General features: G+C 38.3%; 1 protein-coding gene across 1 annotated transcript in view; it reads left to right on the top strand.

The window, feature by feature from the left end:
* The window catches only part of tmem132e (transmembrane protein 132E), a 647,459-nt gene that overhangs the window by 534,300 nt on the left and 86,733 nt on the right, over positions 1–26,426 (top strand). The window contains exon 3 of the mRNA XM_039756648.1: positions 21,435–21,575. Coding sequence (XP_039612582.1) covers positions 21,435–21,575 — 141 coding nt within the window. The remainder of the gene's footprint in view (positions 1–21,434; positions 21,576–26,426) is intronic.

Below are 26,426 nucleotides of genomic sequence, written 5' to 3'. Positions count from 1 at the left end.
CCCATCTAAACTTCCATAAAATACCATTAAACTCTTATCTATACTAATAAAAGGCAAAGCCCTCACTCACTCACTCACTGACTCATCACTAATTCTCCAACTTCCCGTGTAGGTAGAAGGCTGAAATTTGGCAGGCTTATTCCTTACAGCTTACTTACAAAAGTTGGGCAGGTTTCATTTCGAAATTCTACGCATAAGGGTCATAACTGGAAGCTATTTTTCCCCATATAATGTAATGGAGTCTTGAGTTGGAGATGGCCGTGGGGGGCGGAGTTTCGTGTGACATCATCACACCTCCTACGTAAGTACGTAGAGAACAAGGAAGAACTCCAAACAGCGATGAGCACAAAACGCCATTTCACAATTGAGAAGGCAGAAAAACATTATGAAGCAAATGATGCATACAAGCATATTCATAAGTACAGCTACTGCGGAAACAAAGCACGGCGTGAACCGTAAGTTTATATTAAATTAAGTTCATAGACAGGCTGCCACTAGCGTTTGTAATTTAGTGCCTGCCCATATAAGGCCGTCCATCAGTGGCAATCCAATACAAACACTGCCGGTAAATGTTCACGGGTGAAGGACTGTGCTTATGCAGAGGAAGATGAGATGGTCAGGGTGGTGTTTGGCACAAACTCATTGAAACTGCGAGAGAAACTTTTAAGTGCCGGGTCTTAGCTGACATTACACGAGATGGCACCAGCACAGCTGGGAACCTTCGATGCAAGAACACCAAGCTGCTCACATGAACTGACGCAGTGCACAGACAAAAGCAACAGTTCCAAAGAGTGCTGAACAAAAACCGAATTACACAATTGAGAAGGCAGCAAAAATATCCGAAGCGTCTTATACATACAATCATATTCATAAGTGCAGCTACTGCGGAAACAAAGCACACGGTGGAAAAAGTGAATGTCCTGCTAAAGGAAGACAGCGAAAAAAAAAACGTGCATGCAGTTTGTCACGTCTCAGATAAAGAGGAAGACGAGCTGTTTATTGATGCAGTAAGGAACTAATCGATGAATGAAACCTCTTATCTTTACAACGATTGACAAACACGGAATGTAACTTGAACACATCCTACAAATACGAGCCTGATTGAAAGAAATAATGATAATCAAATCCTTGATGACAGCAACATTCAATAACACTCACAAAACAATTACTGTATATTGACAATCATGTTACGTTATTTTTAAAATGTTCCCTTTTCTTTTTCATAACTTCTACTTCTCCACTGCGGTACACGGGTATATATATATAAATGTATATATATACCCCGATCTACAATACATACTTTAGCATAGACAAGCCACACGCTGTGGCTAATTGTAGAGTCTTAAGCCTCTAACGCCGACATTCGAGGTTCGATTCCCGAGAGGGGGTGTACTGACTATGTACCCGCGCTACCCGATTCATTTTACCTTCGATCTCCTTGGTTTGGGACGTATGAAAAATATTAGGTTAACGCAGAATCATGTTACGTTATTTTTAAAATTTTCCCTTTCTTAGCACAAGCACAGCTGAGAAGCTTCGATGCATGTACTCCATAACGCGCTAAAAATAACGCATTTAATCACACTTTCAATTCCAAGCAAACGGAACTTTTGTCAATGCATGATTTCCTGGTACATCCATTACACTGATGCACACATCACAGCTACAAAAATGTTAGAGTCGGAATAAAGCGCTCCTACGACTGATCATTTCGACTACCCGAGTAAGCCTTGATAAAAGCATGGTTTTGTGCACACTGAAAAGCAAGCAAAATTAGATGCATTACAGAAAGCGGACTTTGTGGCTCTTTATCATTGGACGTCCGTGACCGTTAGTAATTCTAAATACATCTAATTACAAAATGTTCAATGATCACACTGTTTTAGCCTAATGTACAAAATAATTTTGGCTAATGTTACTCAGAGTTTAAAGAGTAAGCTGGTCAAATTACCTTTTATGTTTCTGACTTATTTTTTTAAGAAGAAAACTGCACTTTATGTTGAAATTTTGGTTATTATTATTTAAAGACAATACTATTCTGAAAATGTACTTAAAGTACTTAAACTACCACTTTATTTTTAAGTCTGCCCAATTTTAACCAGGGATGATATTTTTGTTTCTGTTTTGAATTCAAATGCAGTTTAAAAGCTTTTTTTTTCAGAAATTAAAACAGCTTCAGTTTACAATATTCATGTCCATGTCTATTATTTGATTCTGTCGCCCACTAAAACCGTTTTAAATTAAAAAAAAAAAAAAACATTTGCGATTTGGGGCAAATTTACGTGTGCGATTACATACGATTAATCAAGATTAATTCTTACACAGCCTCTAATTAATTGGATTAATTTTTTTAATCGAGTCCCACCCCTAATATATATATGTAGATATATATGTAGATTTGTATATATATGTGTATATACAGTATATATGTAGATATGTATATGTTGTATATACAGTATGTATATATGTGTGTGTGTATATATACAGTATGTGTATATATGTATATGTATATATATGTATGTGTGTATATGTATATATATATACTGTATAACTGTATATATGTATGTGTATAGATGTGTGTGTGTATATATACTGCTCAAAAGAATTAAAGGAACACTTTTTAATCAGAGTATAGCATAAAGTCAATGAAACTTATGGGATATTAATCTGGTCAGTTAAGTAGCAGAGGGGGTTGTTAATCAGTTTCAGCTGCTGTAGTGTTAATGAAATTAACAACAGATGAACAACAATGAGATGACCCCCAAAACAGGAATGGTTTAACAGGTGGAGGCCACTGACATTTTTCCCTCCTCATCTTTTCTAACTGTTTCTTCACTAGTTTTGCATTTGGCTACAGTCAGTGTCACTACTGGTAGCATGAGGCGATACCTGGACCCTACAGAGGTTGCACAGGTAGTCCAACTTCTCCAGGATGGCACATCAATACGTGTCATTGCCAGAAGGTTTGCTGTGTCTCCCTGCACAGTCTCAAGGGCATGGAGGAGATTCTAGGAGACAAGCAGTTACTCTAGGAAAGCTGGAGAGGGCCATAGAAGGTCCATAACCCATCAGCAGGACCAGTATCTGCTCCTTTGGGCAAGGAGGAACAGGATGAGCACTGCCAGAGCCCTACAAAATGACCTCCAGCAGGCCACTGGTGTGAATGTCTCTGACCAAACAACCAGAAAGACTTCATGAGGGTGACCCAAGGGCCCCATGTCCTCTAATGGGCCCTGAGCTCACTGCCCAGCAGCATGCAGCTCGATTGGCATTCGCTATAGAATACCAGAATTGGCAGATGCACCACTGGTGCCCTGTGCTTTTTACAGATGAGAGCAGGTTCACCCTGAGCACGTGACAGAAGTGATAGGGTCTGGAGAAGCCATGGAGAACATTATGCTGCCTGTAACATCATTCAGCATGAGCAGTTTGGTGGTGGGTTAATGATTGGCTGGGGAGGCATATCTATGGAGGGTCACACAGATCGCTACAGGCTTGACAAAGGCATCTTGACTGACATTAGGTATCAGGATGAAATCCTTGGACCCATTGTCAGACCCTATGCTGGTACAGTGGCTCCTGGTGCATGACAATTCCTGGCCTCATGTGGTGAGAGTATGCAGGCAGTTCCTGGAGGATGAAGGAATTGATACCATTGACTGGCCACCACACTTTCCTGACCTAAATCCAATAGAACACCTCTGGGACATTATGTTTTGGTCCATCCAATGCCACCAGTTTGCACCTCAGACTGTCCAGGAGCTCAGTGATGCCCTGGTCCAGATCTGGGAGGAGATCCCCAACAACACCATCTGTCATCTCATTAGAAGCATGCACCGATGTTGTCAGGCATGTATACAAGAACACAGGGGCCATACAAAGTGCTGCGTACAATTTGGAGTTGCTGCAATTAAATTTGGGCAAAATGGACTAGCCTGCCACATAATTTTTCACTCTGATTTTTGGGCGTCTTTGAATTCAGGGCTCTGTAGGTTGATCATTTTCATTTCCATCAAACGATGTGGCATCCTTTCGTTCCTAACACATTACCCAGTCTATATCAGTATAGATATCCAGGAGGATTTCTTTTTCCCATTGAGATCTGATGTGTTTTCAAAGTGTTCCTTTAATTTTTGAGCAGTTTTATATATATATATATATATATATATATATATATATATATATATATATGCCAGCAACACTCATGACAATGACAAAACAATTAAATTGTCAATCATGTTACGTTATTATTAAAATGTTTCCTTTTCTTTTTACTTCTCGCTGCCAATCGCAGGTATTTTGCTATATATATATATATATATATATATATATATATATATATATATATAGATAGATACATATATATAATATAAATAGATAGATATGACAACAACACTCATATCAATGACAAAACAATTACATTAACAATCATCTTACGTTATTTTTAAAATGTTTGCTTTTCTTTTTCATAACTTCTTTAACACACTACTTCTCCGCTGCGAAGCGCGGGTATTCTGCTAGTAAGTCATAAAACTCTAAAACTTCAATCTACACACCCTGTCCGTAGCACAGTATCGTTTGTGCAATAAAACCTCTCTAATACACAAACTTAAAAGTACAGTTAAAAGCGCTAAAATGAATATGCTATAACGCACACCAAATAAAACATACTTCTGTACAAAATGAAAGACTTAGTTGTCTTTTGCCCATTCCATATTATGTCACCTTAACCATATCCACTGACTTGTTTCCTCTACCGCGTTAACCAAATTTTTAACTACTTGCCACTTTGCTTCGTTGAAAAACCAAACTCTGTTAATAGTGATGTTACTGATTTAGCTACAAATTCATGGCAGCTTATCTCAATTGCCCGCATGTGCGCAGTCTAACCTCTCTGGGTAGTGTCAGTCAGTCAGTCATTTTCCAACCCGCTATATCCTAACACAGGGTCACGGGGGTCTGCTGGAGCCAATCCCAGCCAATACAGGGTGCAAGGCAGGAACAAACCCCAGGCAAGGCACCAGCCCACCACAGTCCGGGTAGTGTCAGCTGCCAAATATTTTGCTTTCTTCCTTTTATGCACTTTTTCAATGCACCCTTCTCACGGCACCGTTAATTCAATGAAGTACGCTACATGTTTCTTTTCTGACCATACCAACATGTCTGGCCACAATCTACTTGAAGTTATCCCCTTTGGTTCAACTAATCTTGTACAAAGGTCTACACTTTACTCCCAATCATTTGTTACACTTAATTGATCCGCTCTGTGTTTAATTATACTTATTAAACCATTGCTGTCCCTCTCCTTAACAAATATGTACTTAATCTCTTTTGCCTTCTTTGCTGAATTTACTCCCTTTCTTTTTTCCTCCACTGCCGCTGGAACACATGATAACACTTTATTGTGCCTCCATTTGTATCTTTTTTGGCTCAAATTAACCTTACAGCTGGATAGAATATGCTGCAATGAGACCCTGTCCACACCATTAAATTTTTCAGAGATGGGAATACATCATATATAGCCCCAATAACCCCTTACCTATCTGACACTTCAGTCTCCTCTTCTCAAGGCTTTCTCAGTTTAACCACTGACCTTGTTTTCCTTGAGAAGCTGCGATAGCATTTCTGCCTACCTCCTCCTGATGCCTTATTTCTTCCACCACCATTTGTCTGCACTCTCCCTCCTCTACCCTATGCCAAAATTGCTCCTTAACTTGGCAACCAAACCCTGCCCTGCTGTATTGCACATGTCCCATTACCTCCTTCAGCCTGCTTTACCGCTGCCTTTGGGTCCCATTTGCATCCAGCTTGAATCAAGATTTCGGCCTTTCTTATTACCATTTTCATTTGATTGAGACAATGTTAAGTGCAATCCTGCTTTTATGCACTTGGAACTGCTCTACCAAGCTGGGTATTGGTAACTCCAAGAGTTCCTTGCCATAGAAGGTTTTTGCTTAGACATACAGGAACTTCCAGCCATTTTTTTTATATTTGCACTGATAATTCTTTCAACTCTCTCCACTTAACAAATGGTAATATGATATTACCGACCATCATTATCCATGTAAATAACCTAAACTGCTCACACCACACTTTAAATTTGCCTGGCAGGCCACATTCATTAATTCTTTTCATTCCATTAATGATTTGTTGTTTGATATCTTGAACCAGCTGCCTATCACTTAGTGTTGCATTATAAACCTGATAATGATAGCCCTGATAATAACTTCCATCACCATGGTAAACAGTATTGGACAGACCAAACACCCAGCCATAATGCCAACTTCCAATTGCTGCCAGTCCATTATGAAACACATTTTTATGTCAATAAAATACTTTAGAATTAAGTATAATTTATACTTTATAATTAACTCCTGAACAGCGCCACCCACAATAATCTATATGGTTTGGACCCATAAGCATTAGCCAGGTCCACAAACACAATATGCAGCTCCTTGTTCTCTTTCTTTGCTACTTGAATTTGGCTCCAATAATACTTGTATGCTCAAGGCATCCTGAAAAGCCAGGCACACCTGTCTTCTGCAGTGATGTATCAATTAATTTGTTATCTAACAAATACTACACCAGTATTTGAGCTGCTATGTTGAAGGAAATCTTCCATTCCTCATTCAGCAAGCAGATTGGCCTAAACTGGTTAATAGCAGCCAAATCTTTTTCTTTGAGAATATATACTCCCCCTGCTCTCCGCCACATCTTTGGGATGACGTTACACCCTCAATAACTTACACAAGTATCTCAGCATCCCCGGGACCTTCTTGTACACTTTATACGGAACTCAATTAGGTCCTGGAGTTGACCTCACCCTAGATCACTGCACACCTCTTAATACTTTTGACTACCTAGGAGGATTAGTGTCCTTGTCCTTTGCCACATCTCCCACTGGTGGCATATCCAATGGCAGGCTCATCTTTCCCAGCTTTTCCTTATCAGTACATGTCGATTGAAAGTGCCTCTCTAATTCCTCTTTAGATGCTATCAGGCTTTTGTTCTTTTGGTGTGCAAATAAAATTTTGTTCAAATATTGTGAAAAAGGCTGCCCTTGCATGTTCCTTTTTCTTCCTATTTTTCCATATACTGTCTGAACTCTACTACTTGCCTGTTTAAATATGATGAAAAAGTCAACATATTCAATGAGGTTTACTTACATTTTCACATAATATGTAAATAGAGTGCATTAAAATAAATCCTTTCAAGAACTGCTAAATAAGCAGCCATTGTTAATATTGCTAATGGTGTCTTCCTTGCAAAAGAGAATGTAGGCTAAAATATTGTTTCAGCAAATTCAGTAAAAAGAGAACTGTTCCCCCTTATCAATTGGCATTTGTTTTCTTTCACCTTTGATTAATTTATAGCTGTCTTTATAACACTACTAGTCTCAATTCATTTGCAGTAGCCTCCATTAGGAGGTGCTGCAGCATCTTCAGCACCTTTCCAAGCTTGTATTCCTTCAGCACCTACTGTATAAGAACAGACACCATAATTTAGTAGGGAAAGACAAATAAATTGAGTTAATAAGTGAGTTTTGTTGTTTCTCTTAAAAAATACTTGACACATATGTGTATCTTTTTGTTTCAGATTAAACTAATAGGGTTATTTTCCACTGTTGCTACAAATTAGGCCTGATGTGCTCTCTCCTAAAGCCCCATTTTCTAGTTGTTCAAGGTCTCCCAGTGTAAGGCACAACCTCATAATTCCACTGCCACATCTCCACTTGATATTATGCCATGTTTCAAAATCTTCAAAAATAACTAATTACCATCTTAATTTACCATCTTCTCTAATATATTGATATTTAGACTACAAAAGAAATAATAACTTAAAATCAAAAAAATGTAATTTAACAATAATCACATTGCATACAAGTAATCAAATGTCACAATATTAAAGAAGCAGCCTTTCCACTGAAATTAAGCTTTTCTGTAAAACTACCTTAGAAGATATTCTTCTATTTGATTTTAATTGCTGTTTACAAAATTATATTCTGTTATGCAGCTGTCAAGGCATTTCTCTATATTTATGTATTATTGACCTTAGAAGTTCAACAGTAAAACTGTTCACTTTACTTTGAAAGTGAATTGTTTTAATACACATGCAATTTTCAATTATAAAAATAATCAGCTCAGATTTGGGATAGATTTTAATACGGAAATACATAGCATCTTTACTTAATAATACTTAAAGTGTGATCAGAAGTGAAAAGCCTTTTTCATAGCAAAATAAAATGGCAATTGCCTTTTTATATTTCTGCTTTACTCTTCAGAACAAGAGGCGCTGTTAACAGACCTTCTCAAGTGCTTGCACTTGAAATGTAACATAACCTGATATAAGATGAAAATAAGATGATGAATCTAAAATTCAATTTTATCCTTCTGAACTCTGAGAAAAAGAAATCGAATATTCACTTAATTTAAAAGAAAATGCAACCGTTTTGAATTCTTTAACCTTTAGAATAATGTAACACAACATTTTCAGACCTGCTTAATCCAGTAGAGAATAAGGAATCCCAGAAGCACAGAACAGGATGCCATTCCATCACTGCATACACTCACTCACACACCCACCCACTTCCAGTTTAGAGTGGTCTCTTAACTTGACACAAACATCTGTGGGATGTTGGAGGGAAACTGGAGTAGCTGGAGCAAAACCCAGTGCATGCAAACAGGGCATGGTAGTGGGGACTGGACCAGGAACAAGCAAACTCTACACAGGCAGTGATCAGGCTGAGAGTCAAATCCAGTTGATGCCATTTCTAACCACTATGCCAGCGTTCTGCCTATTTAATAACACTTGTTTACTAAAACTTTCCAGCATTAAAGCCAACTCCAGCATGGCAGATTTATTCTTTTGCCCTAAAGGAATGACTGTCGGGCGGCACAGTGGCGCAATGCGTAGCACTGCTGTCTTGCAGTTAGGGGACCCGGGTTCACTTCCTGGGTCCTCCCTGCATGGAGTTTGCATGTTCTCCCCGTGTCTGTGTGGGTTTCCTCCCATATTCCAAAGACATGCAGGTTAAATTGTGCTTGGTGTGTGTGGGTGGGTTGGCACCCTGCCTGGGGTTTGTTTCCTGCCTTGCGCCCTATGTTAGTTGGGATTGGCTCCAGCAGACCCCCGTGATCCTGTAGTTAGGATATAGCAGGTTGGATAATGGATGGATGAATGTCTTTGGACAATAATGATGGTTATAAGAATAAACCTTGGTATAATTAAACAGGATGCCCTTAGGTAACCTCAGATTTTCCCCTTGCTGTTTGATTTATTAATGAATTCCACAAAATACAATTTACTCTACTGGAAATTACCTTTAGGGCTTTGTTGTGAACATTCAGTTGATTTTGTGGTTTTCTTGATTAACATGACACCATATCTAAAGTTCATTTGGCCAATATTAAGTTTTTGTGATTCAAAATTTTATTTGTCTGTAAGAATTTTTGAATCATGTAATTTTTTATGGTGTAGTTTTTCTTTTGCTTAGCTTCCAGATATTAGAACCCTATCAGCACCTAGCCTTGAGGGCATAAAGCGGTGCTGTGTTGTTGTGTTGCAATGCATGGATGTATTCACCCAGAAGGTTCAATAAAATTGAGAAGGAAAACAGCAGTGCTGGTTTTGATTAATGCAGAGGGTCTAACAGCAGGGATATCAGCAAGACACCATTAGTATTTTATGCCCAGCCTCCGTGGAGAAGCACAAGAAGTGTATGTCTCAGTAAGCCACAAATAGAAAAGCTCCCAGGACAGGTTCAAGAAATCTTTCAGAGATCAGATTTTCATCAAACAACTGACCACCACTGCTATGTACATTCAGTGTTCACTCACTCCTGGAGGCGCTCCAACTACTGACTGAGGAATTTGGATTTATCAAGTACAACATTGTCTTTTAGTAGACAAAGAGAACTAAGCACACATACCTGAAATGAAAGACCAATAAATTCCTCATTCTCTGCAGTCAAGAGACTAACAGGGTCTTCAGTGGAGTTGATTTTGAATCTCCAAAGAAGTTACTGTGCTCAATCTCAGTGTCAAGATCCTCACTCTCTGACTTGCCGTGCTCCTAGTTGCAATACCAAAAGGTAAAAAGATCCTTATTGTTAATGCCTCCAAAGACATGAGGGAAGAATTGTATGAGAACATCTTCACAGCCATGCAGTCATTCAATGCCTTCTTTAAGTTCATTGTGCCGTTTAATGCCTGAGTAGGAGTGAAAGAAGAGGAAAAATCCTCGTCATTCTATGGATGTCACTTCCTCAGCAAACAAGGCCAGTGACTCATCAAGTTATGCCATCCCAAACTTGTAAACTGGACAATTTCCCACTTGGATGTGGAAGGCACAAAGTGGAAATCACCTTGCAAAGACTTGCCACATCCTCACCAACTGTCTCTATAAAGCTGAAATTGTCAGTTCCTTCCAGACTAGATTGGTCCATCAGCTCATCTGTGACCACAACCACTTCCACAAAAACAATTGAGCCATTTGTCTTTTCCTGGTTATCTACAAGGTATTCTCAAAGGTGATCCTCAGACTAATTCAATCAGTGCTAAAATAAGAACCACCAGTTGAACAGGAAAGATTCCACAATAATTTCTGCTGCATTGACCAACTGGTATTTTGGTACTTTGTTTACTGTAAGATGACCTTTGATATGGATGAGCATGGAACAGTCATTCAGGCAGTCCAAAGGCAAGAAGTCAAAGCCACCAATTTGTCCTTATCCTGGCATAGTACTACTGAGACACTAGCATTAAAATCCAGCTGTTTGGCTGACCCATCATGGTATCTATCAAGAAGGGAGTAGACCAGGGAGGACGTTGTCAGCCTAATCTCTTCATAGTATGTCTTAAGGCCATCTTCTCAACTGGGATGACTTTGAAGTAAACATTGATGGGTGGTGGTCGGACCATATACACTTCACTGACAACATTTTCCTTATCAAGTGGATGTGCAAAGAAAACCCAGCATCGCTCTCCCATCTACACCACGGTAGCTCAATTTGAGTACTTAGTATGACATATTCCAAACAGCAAACAAGGAGGAATCACTTTGTCAAAACCAATCCAGTGATTCTGGACTATGTGGACACTGAGAACTATATCCCCCTCAGATGGCACCATATGATACTAAGCATTCCACAATGGAGAGATCAGCAAATGTAAAGGTACAGCTTGGGCATCATTCACTAACATCACAGATATCCTGAAGAAGATGAACTTTACATTATTAATAAAATCTTCAACACTGGCTAACTTCCCAGGCTCTGCTACATAAGTGAGATGTGGCCAAGGATTAAGGCACAATATTAGAGTCTCCACAGTGTCCATGACCTCAAAAAGCAATGACACAATTCTAACATCACTGATGTGGACATTGAGAACTACATCCCCCTCAGATGGCACCATATGATGCTAAGCATTCCACAATGGAGAGGTCAGCAAATGTAAAGGTACAGCTTGGGCATCATTCACTAACATCACAGATATCCTGAAGAAGACGGCCTTTACATTATTAATAAAATAAAATCTTCAACGCTGGCAAACTTCCCAGGCTCTGCTACATAAGTGAGACTTGGCTAAGGATTAAGGCACAGTATTAGAGTCTCCACAGTGTCCATGACCTCAAAAAGCAATGACACAATTCTAACGTCACTGAATTGGACATCTTCCCCTCTCTGGCTGTGCCTTGATATCCTGTTCATGAAAATCATAGTCATGATAGGGGTCAAAGTACAGGCCGACTGGAGTCACACACCCCACAGCTGTCACTATAATTATTATACTGGGACTGAATAGTCCTTATTAATGGCTCCAGAACCCCATACTCTCCCAGTACCCCCCACAGAATCCCCCCGGTCATAAACCTTCTCCAAGTCCACAAAACATATGACACCACTTGAGCGTACCTCCAGGACAGAAATCTATATTGATCCTCCTGGATCTGAGGTTGCATGACTAGACAGAGTTTTATTTCTTTTTCAGTGATGTCATATTCAAAAGTTCTTTTTTCACCATTTCAGACCAAGTCTTTCTCATTTTCTATTATTTTTTTTTTACTTCCAGTAAAATCAAAGTACAGTGTTGCTGTGGCTGACATAGTGATTAGGCCCTGGTTTAAGTAGGCTTTGATGTGTATAAAATCAAATAAATCAATGTTGTCATAATACAAGTACCGCACCTAAAATTCAAGATGACCTTTTTCACTATTCTGTTTTTGTATTGGCTAAATTCCTAAGCAGTAGATTTTTTTGTAAATTAAACAATTTTAGTACACATTGTGCATTCAAAGAGTTGGTATCAGAGTGTACAAATGTCTTGCTGATCTTTCACTTCAGGCTCTTTTAGTCAATATTAGTTGTTTAAAATGACAAGGTCTACACAGACATCAACTCGTTTTGATCTTGGGACACATTGAGTGACGAATCAATATTGTTCAATGAGTACTATTTTCCTTTTTTTTTGCTTCTTTCCAAAAGGGATCTCACAGTCAATACTAGGAAATTAGAAATAACCTGAGATCACCAGTTTTTCCTAGTGTAATGCCCTTTTTATGTTTTATTCCCTGCTTAACTTTTGCTTGCGTTTATCAAGATGTGGAGGTCAGTAGTAGAATCCATTCATTATATCACACAGTTTTTTTCCTTACTGAGTTGATGCACGGTGATTCAGACCTTCTCAGTTCCACCTTTACTTTAATGTATGTGTTTATAAAAAGTGAAATGCAACCTACATTTAATTTATATTCATTTATATGTATTTTCTTAGTAATATTAAAACATTGTAAATGTCTTTCATGGCTCCCATTTACACAACATAAGCTGTAATATATGCATTGGACACAGTGTGTCAGTCTTGTCCTTGACCCTGAACATAAGAGAGTGAAACCCACTTTACCTATGTGCAAGTAAGAGCCATGAATGAAATTTACATCTACTGTAAATGTATAAATTATTTTAAATTATAAGTTGAGTACTTTTGATAGCTTTTATAAGGACGTGTGCTAAAGCATGGTGGACTGAGGATAACTTTTGCCAGCAACAATGAAGAATTACGCTGAAAAGCTATACTAGTTGTGAGACCCAGGTCCGAATACCACCAGACAAACACCGCTTCTTTATAAAAAACACACCTTTATTTCTGAAACACAGTCCCGCACAGCACACAGTGCTCCCAGCACCAATCACTCCCAACATGGGCCTTTCTCTCCCTGTCCATGGGCCGCCTTTCCTCTCTTCACGGGAGCTTCGTCCTGCTCCCACTCCCGACTCTAGCTCTCTGACTTATTCCCACCCAGATGTGCTCCATGTGCCTGATGACACTCTTCCGGCAGCACTTCCAGGTGTGGTGGAAGTGAATGTTTCCCGGGCTCTATGAGGCTCAGGGCGCCCCCTGGCGGTGGCCACAGGCCCCAAATGGCTTGAGCCTCTTTACTTCTTTCCCGTGGTCCCCTCAACTTCCAGGGCGGTTGCCTCCTCGTGGCCCGGGGGACATATACTCCACCTCCCGGTCCTTCCAGTCGTCCCGGCTGCGTCTGTCCCTCAGCCTCCTGTGACATAGTAATAAACTAGCACACTACTATACTAATATTCCTGTATATAATGAACATTTGAAAAAAAAATATGATTGAAGAGGTGCTATTATTAAGATGATTTTTCATATAAGATACAGGTAATACATACATTTTTTGTATTTAATTAAATGATAATATTATTAAACTGCATTATGCTTGTGAGTGAAACAGCACAATGTTTTACATGGTTTCTGCCAACTTACTTCAAATCCGAGCCTGAATGGGTTTTCTTTCAGGTACTCTGCTTTTTCTCCTTCATCTGGTTAGGCTCACTAAACCAGTCCTTTTTGAGAGAGTGCGTGAGTCAATGTGTCCTTGGATTGACTGGCATGCCACTCCAGGGTTGATTATTGTCTTGTGTCCAGTGCTGCCAGAGTGGGCTCTTATATTTGAATGATCAGCCTTGGAAAGTAAATGGAAAATTTGTAAATGTGTTCAGTGCATGTAAAAGGTATTCACCCCTTGGAAGTTTTCATATTTTACAGTAATACAACATTGAATCACATTAGATTTTTAATATAGCTTTTGTGACACTGTTCAAAGGAAAATTATTCTTTAATGTTAATGTGGAAACAGATCTTTGCAAATGATCCAATTTAATTACAAATAAAAAAGACAAATATTTGATTGCATAATGATTCACCCCCTCTCTATATGCTTTGCACATCTAGATGTTGCAAATTTTCCCTATTCTTCAGTGCAAACCTGCTCAAGCTCAGTCAGGTTTCCTGTGGATCATGAGTGAACAGCCTGTTTCAAGTGCAGCAAGCCAAACATTCTCAGTTATCTTGAGGTCTGGACTCTTTGACTTTTCTACACCAGGACATTAATATTGTTGCTTTCTGCCATTCCTGTGTAGTTTATACTTACGGTCATTGTCTTGGTGGAAAACAGATCTTCTCTCAAGGCACGGGTTTCTTGCAGACACCATCAGGTTCTCTTCCGCAATTCCCCTGTATTATGCTGCATTCACTTTACCCTCTACACCCTAACAAGCCAACACCATGCTTCATTTTGGTATGGTGTGTTTTTGATAAAGTGCTGTGTTTAAACCTGGTGTTTAGTCTGGGCCAAGAGCTCAATTTTGGTCTCGAGACCACAGAACCTTTTTTTAAGCTGACTAAGGCCAAGGCGCCATGTGCGTTTTTTTCTGTTTGCCACCTCCCATTAAACTTTAACTTGTGAAGCCCCCAGACAGCAGTTGTTGTATGCACAATCTCTCCAGTCTTGGATACTTTAGCTTGAAAGTCCTCCAGAGTTATCACAGGTCTCTTGGTGACCTCCCTCACTAGTCGTCTTCTTGCACAATCACTCAGCCAGTTTTTGTGGGCAGCCAGGCTCTAGTCAGATTTACAGCTGTGCCAAACTGTTTCAATTTCTTAGTGATCGATTTTATTGAACACCAAGGGATATTTTCTTACATCCATCTGCTGGCTTTTCAATCACCTTTTCACGGACTTGCTTGGAGTGTTATTTTGTAACCATTGTGTAGGTTAGGTTATGATACTGACCAGTATAAGTGGTACTTTCCAGATAAGGTGCTTTTAGGTGATCTCTATTGACCTAATGATGAGACTTCTAAAGCCGATTCACTGCACCAATGATGATTTAGGTCTCATATTAAAGGGGGTGAAATTTTGTATTTTATGTTTGTCATTAATTTAGAGCATTTTCCAGAGATCTGTTTTCAATTTGACATTAAATAGTCTTTTTCTGTTGATCAGTGTCAAAAAAAATTACATCCACTATAGTTTAATGTTGTATAACAATAAAATATGAAGCCTTCCAAGGGGTGCATATTTTATATAGCTGATGTACACATTTATAAATTTTACTATACTTGTCATTGAGGAGCACAATGTGAAATATTAAAATACTTGCCTGGTTGCCTTTCGTTTCTTAATGTGTTCACACTCTGGTTTAAAGGTTTCTTATTTAGTTTTAAAGGTTTGTTACCACTGGACATCAATGGTCACTGGTAATATAAATATTTATTTCTTCCATATGCATTCCCAAGACCCAATGTAAAAGAAAACGTTTGGGATTTTAATTCTATATACAGTATAAGAATAAAGATCATTGTTAACACAAGTGGCACTGATCTGTCCTGAATAAAAACATTTTAATATTTTCAGTTGTGCTTTTGCATTGTTAAAATGAACTCATTAATTACAGTATCTGTTACTAATTTAAAAAAATAAGCACAATGAAAAAAATTCAAACGCCTTGTCTCAACTGTATTTTTTCAAACAGCTTTTTTTCAGGCACAAGCAGAGACACATTAGTAATTTACATCAAAGTTCCCTGCACCAGTCACTAAAAAAGCACTTGGGATTTATGTTGCATAGACCAGTATATCACAGCCCACATTGGGACATCTTGTGTTGCATAATAGCCCTGATGGGGTCTTTTGGAATGAAGTGCAAGTGCTATATATTCAAATGCATGACAGTGAGATGAGCCTTGAAACAACAGGGGGAATATAGTTTTGGAAAAAGGGAGACTATAGACGTGATCATTCATCTGTTTTGATCAGAGAATTTGCAAACAGTTTCTATGGGGATTTTTTATGTTCAGTTTAAAGTGTTCTTTCTGTACATTATCTAGAGAGAGATGCACACACTCTTATGTCAGGGGCGTAACATGATGGTAATGCAAATGCTGTATTATGTAAGGTAACAAGATTACCAGTGCTGTATTAAAGCAGAAAGTTACATTTATCAATTATTGAACCTGCTTAGTCCAGTTAAAGATTACTGGGGCCATAATCTATGTCATCCTCACAGCAAGGCAGGTGTCAAACATGGACAGGGAATTGCAGGACAAACTCATGTGCACAGGGCTGGCACCACCATTAACGCGCATTAGGCTTTTGGCACAGATCATAAAGTGGTTGTGGTTTGGGGGGGTGAACCAAGCCACACAGTTTAGCTACCGAACAGTCGGTTGGAGCACTAATAAGCTTGGCCAAGGGCACAAAATAACCTAGCACTGGCACTGCATGCACATATAATAACACATAATATGATTATATAAGAGCTAATTACAAATTGCCAATTAGCATAATATCCACATCTTTTAGGCATGTAGCAGGAAAATTAGACAACCCAGAAAATATCTAAAAGGACATGAGGTGATCACACAAACACTACACAGGCAGGGTAATCTATGTAGTGTTTTCATGCAGGATCTGGGATTGTAGGGCATCCGTGCTATTCACTGTATCACCATGCCGCTTCAACTAAGCGTCAGAATATCCTGACGTCTGTGTTAACAGGACCCTCAAATTTTTGTTAATCTCCACTTTGTCTTATGTCTAAGAAGTAAATTGCCTATCTTGATGTAAAATATGTCAGCAAATGCAGGTCAGGTGGATTGGTGATTCTAAATTGGCCCTAATGTGTGCTTGGTGTGTGGGTGTGTTTGTGTGTGTCCTGCGGTGGGTTGGCACCCTGCCCAAGATTGGTTCCTGCCTTGTGCCCTGTGTTGGCTGGGATTGGCTCCAGCAGAACCCCGTGACCCTGGGTTCGGATTCAGCGGGTTGGAAAATGGATGGATGGATGTGTTACTGATGGTTTATACTTGAGTACTAATAATTAAGGAATGATTCTGGTTTGACTTGTGTTTCATTTTGGGAACATTTAAAAGATTTTTGTGCTTGCTTACATTCATGGAAGACCTTTTTCTATGCCTTTGAAGAAAGTCTGCTTTTCACCTCTGCCACTTGTTATAACAGTCTGTCTAATTAGGTACATAATTTGTCTTATTACAAAGTATCTGCAGCACTTGGGCCAAAAGGCCTTTCAGGGAAGCAGTGGTGGGCACTAACTAATACACCAAGGCTTGCTATTGGACTCCATACTGCGGAGCCAGAAATGATATTTAGTAATCCTATAAAGAAGATGAAAAATCATTCTAAATAGTGAAATTTCTTTATCACATTGTGCAAACATTTTTCATTGCATGTTTTAATGAAGAAAATGATAAAGTTTATGGTATAATAGAAGACAATAGTAAATAGTAAAATGTCCATTAAATTTTAGAAAAAAAAATCTCACATGATTCATGTTGCAAATAATTTTGTGGAACTATATTTAATAATAATTTTGCAAAAAAAATGCAGGTGTTTTGCACATTTTGAGCATACAACTGAATAACTAACAGATGGATTATGTGATACAGATAATATTATTTTTTTTCCATCATGGGGTGTTTCACATTATTTGACATTGGACAGCTTTAATTGCTATTGGCTTGTATTATATCAAAAAAAAAATTCCTGCCCGTCACTACCAACTATATAGGGTAAGTAACATATGCAAAAATTACCTACATGTGTTATGTAAAATATAAATGCAGAGTACCACAGGCTAAAGGTAGCATGAGTCGTTCCCCTGGTTTCACAGTCCATGTCATATTCGATCACAACACAGGCAGGCAATGTTGAATAGCAGTTAAGGCTTTGGACTTCAAACCCTGAGATTGTGGATTCAGATTCTGCTCTGGCACTATGTGACCCAGAGTAAGTCATTTGCCTGTTCTCCAAAAGTTTAAAAAAAAAACAGACTCGTACCCAATTGTATCTCTGAAATGTTGTAAGCCACCTTGGACAAGGCATCTGCCTTATAACAAGAATTAATGGATCATACGTGCTGTGTATACTGTGGACTGCTGAGCATCATTTATTGCTCACAGAAAAACTAAGAGAGCACAAGAACTGATTAGTCATGTAACCATCTCTCGTCATTAATAAAAACAGTAGCAAAGGCTGCAATTAGGTATCAGAGTGTTTACTCACTACATTTTTAACAAATGGGCTTGATGAACTGAACAGTCTTCTCTCGTTTTTCAAATTACTTATGTTCTATGTTCTTAAGGTGTTATTTACAGTATGTTGACTTGTGTGATGCTCAAATAGTTTACAGTTTTCAGTAATTTACTAGGATATATTTAATTTCATAACAAATATAAGCATAATCTATTGCACACCTGCTTAAAAATTTAGTGTAGTACAATATGATTGAAAGCTTTTTAACATAATTTATTAATGAGCATTTTAATTATTTTTAAAGCACTGAATTTATTTGATAAAGAGGAGTTACTGCTTAATTTTTTTCAGACTGTATAGCCCCTAGTTAAAAACAACGTATTAGTTTTCATTTTATTTAATTTTTGAGGTGTAGGATTACAGTTCATAAAGCACACATAAACATACACACTTACAGTATGTATGGATATGAAATAGAGTAGAGTGACCATTTGATTGATTCTTGTGAATTCATTACATGTCTAGAACGTATAAACATCATCCGCAAACCTTTACATGTTATTCAGTCAAACTCCATATGCTTGTGTTCTTTCTCTACCTTTAAATGCAACTTAGTTTGTTCCTGTCTTATTAAAAGTGAGTAAAGCATATTAAAATAGAAGTTCTTCATAGGATTTAATGAGCTCACATTTACATTTTGTAACTGTTTGTCAACATTAGTCATGACATCTTATAATAGTTTGAATAATTACTTGACTGATATGAAAAATATAAACATTTTTGTAATTAATATTGGGTGGCCAAACCCTGTCCAGGTAAGGGAAAAGCTTTTTGACTGTGAGAATCCTTTCTGAGCACCAGAGGGAGTAGTTGGCTGTACTGCACTTTTTTTAAGTTTAAGTTTTCTTCCCTTATACGAGTAACATTCTTTGCCTCATGGTGCTCCAGCTTCAGATTTTGTTGTAAGCTGAGGTGCAGTTTGTGTAGGCTTTCGTATGTTCATTTAGGTTTACAGTGAAACCCCCTCCCTCTCTCTGCACATATGAGGTTTTGTCTTTAAATTTCCTTAGTTTAAATCTCTTTGCAGTTCTGTTTCAGTTATTCAGTTACAGTACTATCCAGGATAGATTTTCCTGTTTTGCAGTAGTGGTGTTGGTTTAAGCCCTAACACACCTTATTCCCACCTAAGAGAAACTAGTGAACTGAAAATTGTTGAGTGGATTTTATACTGTTATGTTCATTCAGATATGTTTAGCTAATGCAAAATAAGCATCTTAAGATGTTACACCTTGAACATGACATCAATTAGCAAGAAATATGTGTTGAACAATTTGTTACCATTATGCGAATGCCAGCCCAATATAAAGACTAACCACTGCATATCAACCAATAACAAATGATGGCTTAAAAACCTCTGATGTTTTTCGTTAAAATACAGAGGCTTGGCCATTTGACAGGTGGATGGTACTGGCTGGTGTTTCAATCTGTCCTTCTCATGCCAGGTTTCACTTGGACTTTATCTCAAGCACTTTTCTGTTGACTTTATGGGCTTTTTAAAATCCACTCACATTAAAAGCCTCTGAGATTATTTTTATTGCTCTTTGCAACCATCAGTGCACAATCTTGTCATAAAGATCCCTCGTAATGGGCCTTCCCATTGTGCATTACTGCTTAAATAATAAATTCATTGGGACACAGACTTGCTTCGATGGCACAATTATGGGTAATCTCTAGAATGTGTGCAGGGAAGCTAATGGACGCCACTATTTTTGGATCATAAAGAAGAAACTGCTCGGCCAAATTTAGACAGAACAGATGGCGAGGGGACAGCCACTTGGTGATGGCCACTAGAGGAGGTCAATTATTTATGTGCTGCCAGACAAAAGCAAGTCTGTTTTATTTTGTCGCAAGGTTCAGATTTCTGTTTTGCTAATCTGATAGCAGTGAAAGATGACCCTGTGCTTTTATGATCTACACATGGGGAAAAAGTGCAAGGCACAAAGTTTTACTTAGATCCCTCTTAATCAATCAGTCAACAAACCTGAAGTACCTGCACTGTTGAGTCTTTTAAGATGGATGCAAGCAGCAGATATTTTTGAACTATGAATGAGCATAAGCAGTGGAAAGTCAGTTTTAGTTTTACTGTTATTAGTGAATATTCAAAAGAGAGATAAGATAATTTTTTATCTGCCTCATGCTGGCTTTGTTTTGAAATCTGTGGCCTTTACTCCAATTTTTTTCACTCTGTAGTCTTTGTTCCGCTCTTTGTCCTTTTGGTCCAGGATAATCTGTATATTTCTAAATTAATGAAAATTATCTGATGAAGCATATGAAACCTTTCACATGAGACACCATCACATAAAAAAAATAAAAGAAGGAGCTGTGTGACAGTTACATTAAACCGTTCACACTCACCATATGAATGCTGAAAAAATATAGTTTAAATGACAATTTGAAATAAATTCACCAAGGATTCTTTATGGACTCTATAAAAATGTATTATTGATTGGGATAACCATGTGAAGATTCATTAGTTGGTCAAGAATCATGTTTTCAATTCAAAATGTGACTCCTACGAAGATTTAGTGTACTGTTTAAAATGTTTAATAGGATGTGCTGAGCGTTCTGGAAGTAACTGTTTAACAACATTTTAGCAAAAAAGCATGTGTTTTGATCATTTTGAGCATATCAATTAATAGCAGACATGTGGATTATGCAACACTAGTTTTTTTTTCATGGATTTGTTTTACATTGTTTTCCATTGTTACAGTATTGATTATTACGGTTATTATTATTATTATGGTTATTATTTATATTATGTCATAAACACTGCATGAAAACATAAGATTAAAAATTTTTCTCAACCACCTCAAAGTACATGGGGTTCGTATTCCTCTAAGGCAATGAAATACTACTGGCACTTTCTTATTTTCACATTTCTTATGTTATGAGGAAGCAGTAACCAATGACACACTTCTACTATGCATTTAAGATGCTTTTAATGCTACTATTTAATCTTACTAAGTGTTTTCATTTACCAATGTGAAAGTGAAATTTAACTTTTGCCTCTTTTCCTTTTCTTTAACAGAGTTAAGGCCAAGAAAGGTGTAAATCTTTTAAATACCAAGTCTCGGAGCCAGCAGTGGTCTGTGAATTCAGAGGTTTTAACAGGAGGAAAGCATTCTACTGCCACAATTGTTGTAAACAAAATTGAAGGAGTCCAGTTGAGGTAAGCCTCCATTTTATCAGTCTTAGTGGGTCTTTGTGATGCATCTGCAAATTATGTGACAACTGCCCTTGACTCCTGCTCTGCATTTATTCCATATAACAACTTCACCATGCTGAATTTATGTGCCTGAATCACATTGAAAATTCCCATTCATTCTCTACTACATTGCACACCTGCAGTCTCACTTCTGTACTGACTCAAGATGAGACTGTGAAGATTCTAATGAAAAGGATGGGGATGAGGGTGTAATACATGGTTGAGAAAACTGGCAAGGGTGCAAACCAGAAAAGATAGTCATGCAGACAGCAAGTTTAAAAGCCTAAGCAAAAAAAAAATTCTTACAACCACAAAATTTTAGTTTGTAGCCAGGAATATGAATATACAATACAAAATAATGCAATGCACATCAACACAGGAAACCTTTTAATATTTAATTGGATGCCTTTTTGTTTTAAAATTGTTTTAATTTTGTTGCATAGTAGTGATATTATTTTCAGAGCCATTTTGTTTTTTCATGAGTGCCACCAGTTTATAGATTCTTTGTATATCATTGCTAGGATGGTTGCCACTGAAAGATGACCAGATGTCACAACTCTACATATAATCAGGTCAAAAGTTTAACGGTCATTACCATGCACTGCCTGGTAATCTGTGAAGGCAGACTCCACTAAAGACTTTGTTCTGTGTGTTATTTTGCTTAAGATTTCATGGTTTAAATAGTTTTATCTTTTTTTCTCTAGTATGTTTTGAGATTTGCCATTTGAACCATTGTTTTGTTTAATTGGCTACCTGGCTTGACTTGTTTTTTGAGTATGTTTCACTTTCTCTTCCTAAATCAAATTCAAATTGCCCCCAGTAGACCTAGGCAGGACATTATCTGAATGTTACCATTTTGTTAAATAAAATAAACCTTTCTATTATAAAAGGAAATGTTGGGACAAGACATTCTCGGAGATAATTTAAAGTCCCGCTAGAGACAATTTCAAGTGCAGTGAGACAAGACTTTATGCAAAGAGATTTTGAAAAGTCATGCACTCCTCTCAAACATTTAGAACAACGTCTACGGTCCAAGCACTTCTCATTCGTGTGAATGCTATGATCAGACACAGTTCCTGCACTCCCAGCTCCATGCGGGGTTGGAAATAAAAGACAAAGAGTAGAAGACAAAGTAGAACATCGTAAAGAGGTCCAAAAAAACATTAACGCGATACACATGCAGAACAGGTTACAGATTATGAAAGGACTAAATTTCGAAAGTCTCTAAAAACTGATAGTAAAGAAAGATCATATTAGCGGTAACACACGGAAATTATTACATGGTGAAATAACAGAACAGCAAAAAGAGATCGAATATATGGACATAGGTGATATGACAGAAGTATGTTGATACTGTTTGGCTTTAAACTTTAAGTCAGACATTTGTATATTGTCTAATTCGTGTTGCCATCAGGGAAAAGTAGTGTTTCTTCCCAATGAAGAGGCGTATCTGCGAGAATTAAAAGATTTGTTGTTTGGTGGAACTGAAATCCACATACGCGAATGGCAGAGACGTGAAGTGGCTGGCACGAAGCGCAGACCGGGGGGTTGGCGAGTGAAACGAGCAGGGGGCAGAGTCCCCAAGTAATTAATAGTTTTGTTTACTGGGGCCAAGAGCTTTGCATGTCTCATGTTTTTTGAGGATGTAGGTCTCACAGCCTACTTCAAGTGGTCAGGCCTTTTTTTGTAGTTGTTGGCACGAACCATAACATGCTTGCTTATTCTCCTTCTCTTTTCCAAGATCCATTCACATAAAGTCTTCCTCTACTCGGCTATAGTACATCTTGCAATATTGCATAATTTATAACCCTCTAATCTCACTCACTTTCCTTTTGGCCTACTTTGGTTGTCTAATATGATTTAAAATCTTCAATACCGATTTCCTACTGGCCAGAGTTTGTATTACATTTCACAAAATTGGACATCCCCTATGTATTTAATGTATTTATTTCCTTCACAGTGTCTTCTTGTGCTCTTCTTGTTCCTAGTCCCTGCATTGCTTTCATGCACTGACACATATAGACTTACTTTCTAAAGTAATAAGAATATACAGTTTAAGAATCAATAAAGACATAACTTGGAAATTGCCATATATTGATCTGAAATTACCTGTTTTACGAATTTCAAATTCCATGTGGTAGAACTCTGTGCTGTTCATACAAGAACAACCAGACTACATGGTAGTTCCATCCTCTGCCATTTTTCTGATTGTCATACTTATGTTTTCACTGATGAGCTCACTGATTTTTTTTTCCTTTATGTTATGGGGTGGATCCAATTTGCAGGTGATCACTAAAGGTCTGATTGACTATGTCCATATTCCTCTCTTTAAAGTACTTTACCCATCATCTGACACTGTTAGTACCAATGTAAGCGTCTGTATATGTTGTTGAAAATCATGTGTGAATGTCACTATGATGATTTCCTCCTTCACAAAAAGCACAATGAAAATAAAATGTCCTTGTTAGCCATTTTCTTTCACTGAATTATAAATAAACTTCATTCAGGTGTGAGATAATAGATGGAACTATTAGGTACAATACTGAGAATTTCAGTATTAACAGAAACTTAATAATTTCCATATCCTCTTTATATTTGGAACACCCAAACAGTCTCTCAGAGGTGAAGTACAGACAAACTATTTAAGCACAAGGCAAGACTCTTGGAGTGTCATCATGTAAAAGATTAAGACTTCATTTTGCTGAAAAAACTTCTGCGGTAAAAACCTTCAAAAGAAGAAAGCAGTAAAATATTTTCTTTTAATTACAATTTGATTTAGAACACTGATTTGCTATGAGTTGCACAGAGAGCCAGTTCAGGAATGTGAAATAGAAATTCCGTATTTTCAAGTATATTTGTTAGCCAAATGACAAGCATAAGGCCTGTGTGACATGGGATACTGATCAGAAATCCATCTGTATTTGTTTTCATTCCTTCATTTTATTAGTCCAGGAGAGGGTTGCTAGAAGCCAAAGCATCATCCGGGCAGGATCACATGTAAAGCTATCACTTTCCTATTGCTGTTCTCACTTTATGTTATTGTAATTTAATTTCACTCCTTTTGCTTCATTGTATTTTCCACCGTCTCGAGCTATTAGAACAAATTGAACTATCAAGTCATTTCTTATTAAGTCCCATAGAGCCACTTAAATTCTCTAAAGTAGCAAAAAATGTTTTGCAGTGAGCAACTGGAATGCTGTCAGGTCTTTAGTCCATCCCATTTCTGAGGTTCTTAAAGCACTATAAAATTTTATTTCACTCCTTATTGCCTGTGCTTTCCTGGGGCTGGATGCTACTTTCATGACAGACAGGCATCCTGAAGCCACATTTAGCCTTTGGGAGCATTCAGAAGATGGCTACTTTGTTATCTTGGTTGTCTGCCTTCTATCACAGTTTGCTTGCCATCAATTTGATTTTTTTTTTCTTCAAGATGAAAAAAATCTCAGGAGTGTGCTTAGTGAAAGATCCATTGCATCATCAAGTGATTAAGCATCTGCCATCTCCTGGGTGGGCTCTGCTCAGTGCTGAAATTTAAATAGCAAGTACAGCATTTGAATTAGTGATAGATGATGCATATCTGAAATGAAGAGTCTCCTCAATGAGCTTTTTGTGAACACTTCTGTGGAGGTCATGTGTTGTAGTGGGGAAGGGTTTGGAAGAAGTAGGTTAACAGTTCTGATCTAGGCTCAGCCACTGACTTCTGTTTGGACAAATCACTCATGAAATCCTCAGAAGAGACTATGCCAGCCAATGTGTTATGAGCTTTCACCTAACTTTTTATGTTTTGATTATGTGTTATTATCTATATATATACTTCTCTAAGGCAAGACAACCATGGAAAGCACGCCGGAAGGGGCGTGGATTCACTGAGCCGCCGACAAGTAAGACACCTATGGCGCACGCAGGATGGAGCCACGCCCACCAACTCCAAGACCATTGGATACGACGACAACTCGCAGAGCCACGCCCACCAACTCGGACGTGATGACACAGAAGAAACAGCGTCATTTATATTCGTCTGTCGTAGAGGCCACATGCACCTGCACGTTGACTGTTCATAGAGGCATGTTTCTCGCAGAGGTAAATCGCCATATGCAGCGTGTAAAACAGTTTGCGAGGGGTATCCCATGGGATCTTTAAAACAATCCTTTACAACTGAGGTTAAAACACAATGAAGTAAGCAGTCTTTAAAAACCGAGTTTTCGGTTACGACGCACAACCGCGTGCACCATAGCAAACTGTTTTACACGCTACATACAGCAATTCGAATACGCGACAAACATGCGTCTTCTTAGTGCTCCTGCACAAATACAGAACACGTTTCCCTGCCCATGTACCCGGACGCAAAAACTCACCGACCACCCAGTTAGCCCCTTTCATCTGTGCTAGGAGTCCACATGCACATCTAAGACATGTTGACTTATCATTATTCTTTTCGGTTTCGACACCCGACCGCGTCCACCATGAAAAACCATGCGAAAGGAACAACGAAGCCCCGCCCAGAAACTCTACCCCTCCTCCCATGTGCTCAGGAACGCACCTCAGACCACTGCCCGCCAAATCAAACAGCTAATCAAACACATACTCACTCCATTTGGTCTGTGCTGCGGTCCAAACCCAGCTGTGAGCCACGTTGACTATTCTTTTGCTGGCACATATAATTAACCCATGTTGAGGAAAAGCGAAGCACGAAAAGAACGCGAGTCACACAGCTCCAATTTTATCCTTTCAGGCTTGCCATGAGATCTTCATTTAGTGTCTTGCATTCCAGTGGCAAACTCTTCCAGAAATACATCGTTGACGCATATGTCAGAA

This window comes from Polypterus senegalus, chromosome 6 (assembly GCF_016835505.1).
Source record: "Polypterus senegalus isolate Bchr_013 chromosome 6, ASM1683550v1, whole genome shotgun sequence".
NCBI lineage: Eukaryota > Metazoa > Chordata > Cladistia > Polypteriformes > Polypteridae > Polypterus > Polypterus senegalus.
The sequence above is the reverse complement of the archived record's forward strand: the minus strand, read 5'-3'. Positions and strand labels throughout refer to the sequence as shown.